The sequence below is a fragment of the Brachyistius frenatus genome, unplaced genomic scaffold (assembly GCF_029030835.1).
Source record: "Brachyistius frenatus isolate BFR_SWC_R1_liver_20210118 unplaced genomic scaffold, ASM2903083v1 Contig_43, whole genome shotgun sequence".
NCBI lineage: Eukaryota > Metazoa > Chordata > Actinopteri > Embiotocidae > Brachyistius > Brachyistius frenatus.
Window position 1 is genome coordinate 1,305,737 of NW_027210642.1, and position 4,562 is coordinate 1,310,298.

Sequence of the window (4,562 nt, forward strand, 5' to 3'; positions counted from 1 at the left end):
GTGTCCTGCTGTACAAATCACTGGGAACACACTGGCTTGATTACTGACCAGTAGTCAAGGGTGCAGCAGCGGTCTTACCCACCTTGGTTATACAAACCCATTGCTTAAAACCCAGGCTTAAGTATACCTATCTGATTTCATTCCTGCTGCCCCACTGAGGGATAAAAAATAAAAAAAAAGGTCATTAGTGTTGGCAAGCTTTAGGTTTCACATAAAATGAAGATGAATACCAAGACATATGACATATAACTATGTTTTCCTTAATATGCCTGAACCCTATGAACAGCTGTTCTCCTTCAATTTAATTGTGATGATGCAAGTAAACCTATAAATCTTATAAGCGAGAACAGTCAGGTACAAACTACTCTCAAATTGCATTATGCAGGACATCATAAAAAAAAAAAAAAAAAAAATCCTGGTAATTTTCTCAATATTCTAAAACAAGGTGATACAGCTGATGTCATGATCATGATAGCCAAGAAAATATGCTTTAAAAAAAAATAATCACAAATATCACACATTACTGGACGTTATATTGCCTCTTTAATTTGTACATGTTTAAACAAAGCTATTATTTGTGAAGTACAGTAAAAACAGTGTTTTTGTTTTTTTTGTGGTTGTCACAAATCTTGAGAAAAGACGTACAATGAAATAAATTGCTTACAGAATGAGTAGTCCTATTACAGTGGATATCGACACATTTTGGCTGCATGAGTAACGCATGGATACATCGTCCACCAGACTTTCTGTTAGAAGCTCTCTCTGCACTGATTCACGGGTGAAAAGACAAGTAAAGCTGGCGATACGTGCTTGAGGAGGTAAAGTGGATGAGCAGAGACTGAGTCACAAACGGCGGGCTCTATATTGGGCTACTTCGATTAATACACGCGCGGAAGTCGATACCAAATTGGATTGGAGCGCTTGCAGGCACCAGTCACTCCCAGCTGTACTCCAGTTGTGGGTTTATTGTTTTTCATTCTGACATTTTGTCGAACATGTAATAACATAAATCAAACTTGAATTGCCAGTAGGGTGTCTTAAAAGGCTGACACATAAAGTCGTCATCTCATGTGGGGGGGGGGGGGGGGGGGAAACCATATTGGCAATGAGGACTCCAAAAAAAAAAACCTCAACCCCCCCCCCCCCCTCCCCCCTCCCCGATCCGATGGTGCGACCCCGTCCGTTCCCCGATCCCTACACATTCCAGCTGCTTTCTCCTGACGGAGAGACTGTTTACTCATTACTAGTGATTGAGGGGACGTGGAGGTTGTGTTCGCAAGCAATTCGGAGCCGGAGCCGGAGCTATAGCAACAAAACTGCTCTTTCGTTTCATGCACACAGGAGAACGAATGACTTTAAAGGTATTCAATGCCATTAAAGCCTTTTAGTTTATCATTATGCACACAACAAGCAAATATGTGACTATACCGACTTTGTCATTTCAAGATTTAAAAAAAAAAAAGAAGGAAAAAAAAAAGAAGACATTGCCATTTATTATGTGGTAATTGTGCATGCAAAATATTGTAAAATCTTAAAACAATTAAACAATTATTAATTGAAAACGAGCTTGCATCTTTCCGTTTTCTTTTGCTGGGGGGTGGACAGAGGTGACGCACACAAAACAGCCTCACTAACATTATAATTTCAGGTCTTGCTTCCAGCTCCCCAAGCAGAAGAATGACGTAGAAGCATTGGAGGCGGAGCAAATTTCCCCGATAAATTCACAGCAGGCTCTCCACTGGCTCAATAGAGACAGGGAGGTTAGACCCCTCACATCACTGAGCGGATTTAAGTCCATCCATCTGACACAGCACCAACGACGACTGGGTGCGTCTGCTGTAATTATGATTAAGAAAATGTCCCCATCCGAGAACAAGTTCGACATACCAGCTAAGAATTGCCACCGGATGGTGATTCTAGGCTCCACTAAAGTTGGGAAGACAGCCATCATCTCTCGGTTTCTTAACGAGAGGTTTGACGACCAGTACACTCCCACAATTGAGGACTTCCACAGGAAATTCTACAGCATCAGGGGAGATGTTTACCAGCTGGACATTCTGGACACATCTGGAAATCATCCCTTCCCTGCAATGAGGAGGCTTTCAATTCTCACAGGTGAGTCAAGTTTTGAACCACTCCAAGCCTGTATATTGCATGATATATGTTACAATTAAAATGCCATGTTTTGGGGATTAAAACGTGTCTTTTCTTGTGTTTTTCAGGAGATGTGTTCATCTTGGTGTTCAGCCTAGACAACAGAGACTCCTTCCAAGAGGTGCAGCGCCTGAAGCGTCAGATATACGAGACCAAGTCCTGCCTGCGAAACAAAACCAAGGAGAACGTGGATGTCCCGCTTGTCATCTGCGGCAACAAGTGTGACAGGGACTTTTACCGTGAGGTGCAGGAGCACGAGATAGAGCAGCTGGTTGGTGGAGACGAACATTGCGCTTACTTTGAAATCTCAGCAAAGAAGAACACCAACGTGGACCAAATGTTTCAGACCCTCTTTACCATGGCCAAGCTGCCGAACGAAATGAGCCCCGACCGCCACTGCAAAGTTTCCCTGCAGTCCTGCGAGGTTCTCCACAGAAAGTCCTTCAGAAGCAAGAAGTGCAAAGATGGAAACGCATACGGAATCTTGGCACCTTTAGCGCGGAGACCGAGCGTGCACAGTGACTTGATGTACATAAAGGAGAAAGCGATAGGTGGCAGCCAGGCCAAGGAGAAAGGCTGCATCATATGCTGACAATGTCTGTGCCAGTGTCACTTTCTGTGAGACTTTGCGGAGTCGTGGCGTCCGTGCCAGCCAGCCTGCCTTCAGGGAACAAAACTGAAGACTTAAGCGCGTAGGGGTCAGCGACCATCCAAGCCGGGCTGAGACACATGAAGTGGCTCAGCTCATACGTCTAGGCTTTCCCCGTGTAGTGCTGTAGATGCTCTGGAAATGATGTAAATCTGCTTCTGCACTACGTCGAGAAGCAGCACTCAAGGGAAACAAATGTTTACATTTTGCTATTTTTTTTTTTTTTTTTGCAAACATGGTGGGACTTGAATGCATGTTGCATTATGAACAAATTGAATTATACACGTGTATTTATTATGTCTGTCAAACTTTTGCATAAAGAGAAAATAAAACCAATTGTTACTTTCATAGCCCCTGCCTTCCTCTTCTCATTTCTTTCACTTCTTTGGACATTTCATTCAGCAGTTTCCTCCATCTGTTGAAACTGCATCATCGTGTCACTTCATACCGGGACAGATCGGTTGAAACTGCAACAAAGGGACCCTAAACATGCTCCCCACACTGTTTCAGCACTTTCATTCAATTTTAAACTAGCACCTGAATTGTGAATCTCTTCAATAAAAAAAAAAAAAAAAAAAAAAAAAAAAAAACAGCCTCTGCATTCTGGTTGCTTCACAAAAAACAACAAAAAGATGCTTAATTAATGATAAAGGCTCGACATGAAGCTCATCTGACGCATTTAATTATAAAATAGGAATATCACAACGTAAAGAAGAAGAAGAAAAATCAACATTCAATACAAATACTACATAAACAAATCACCATTCTCTGAATGCAAATAATTCGGACAAAAAGGACATTTTCTGACGTTCAAAAATATCTTGCACGTGGATCCAAACAGGTCCTTCTTCATTTAAACGTCCATTCAGCGTCCTTGGATCGGACACGTTTCTGTTTCACAGCGTCTCTCAGCGCATTGATCCCGTCCTCAAGTCTCATGATGCTTTCGGCACCTCGAACATGCACAGACTTTTGTATTTCTGCAGCAGCTGGTTCTTGGTGCGGACCTGCTCCCGCAGCGTGGCCAGCTGCTGCTGTTGCTCCGGTGGGCTGCTGTCGATCCCGGGCATGTTGGAGATCTGCTCCCGAGCCTCCTGGATCTTCGCCTTCAGTTTGGACAGTTCTTGATGCACGTCCTGGCTGTCCTTGTCCATGCTGTGAAAATTACAAAGCACTTTATTGACCTCGGGTGTGTTTCTCGGACCATTTTGAACATGTAACGTCGCATTTTCAGCTGCCGTTAGCAACGTTAGCTTTAGCTTATACGTCAACAAACGTATAAGCTCCCACCGAACGAACTGAAGCCGAGACGTGAATAAACATGCACATTTAACAACCATGAAACGGTCTACAGTCTCACCATTTGATAATGTCGTGAACTAAAGGCAGCAAAGAGCAGTCGTCGCTCTCTTTCTCCAGCTTCGTTTGAGCCACCGCCATCGCTCTCCCTGCTTCCCGGCGCACGCTGCTTCCGTCACATGCACTAATCTGATGACATCACTACACGCGACTCATATCGCAACGAAGTCAGTTTCTTACTTTACTGAAAAACAATCACATAAAGATTGCAGTTAAGTTAAGCCAATAATGAACTTTTTATTGATCAATATACAGTATTTACTTGTCTCAATTAAAAATAAGCAGTAAGGAATTGCACGTTTTTATTGAACATTCTTGAATGTAAAAAAAAAACAGCCATAATATTTCAAAAATGCAGAACCTTTGGTGCAAAGCCACCCACACATACAACACAAAAATA

General features: G+C 42.8%; 2 protein-coding genes across 3 annotated transcripts; one reads left to right on the forward strand and one right to left on the reverse strand.

Moving 5' to 3' along the window:
- The first annotated feature begins 1,491 nt into the window (after positions 1-1,491).
- On the forward strand, positions 1,492-2,758 carry LOC138623360 (dexamethasone-induced Ras-related protein 1-like). Of its 2 annotated transcripts, none has more exons than XM_069702839.1 (2): positions 1,492-2,115; positions 2,223-2,758. In XM_069702839.1, the coding sequence occupies exons 1-2, from the start codon at positions 1,845-1,847 to the stop codon at positions 2,744-2,746; spliced, it is 795 nt and encodes a 264-aa protein (XP_069558940.1). In that variant the 5' UTR covers positions 1,492-1,844; the 3' UTR covers positions 2,747-2,758. The 2 variants fall into 2 exon arrangements, with proteins under 2 accessions (XP_069558940.1, XP_069558941.1); XM_069702840.1 differs by having other exon boundaries at positions 2,297-2,459.
- A 705-nt stretch (positions 2,759-3,463) lies between these two features.
- On the reverse strand, positions 3,464-4,261 carry med9 (mediator complex subunit 9). Its single transcript, XM_069702841.1, has 2 exons — positions 4,164-4,261; positions 3,464-3,958 (listed from the first exon to the last, which is right to left on the reverse strand). Exons 1-2 carry the CDS (start codon positions 4,241-4,243, stop codon positions 3,739-3,741), a joined length of 300 nt encoding a protein of 99 aa, XP_069558942.1. The 5' UTR covers positions 4,244-4,261; the 3' UTR covers positions 3,464-3,738.
- Positions 4,262-4,562: the final 301 nt, after the last annotated feature.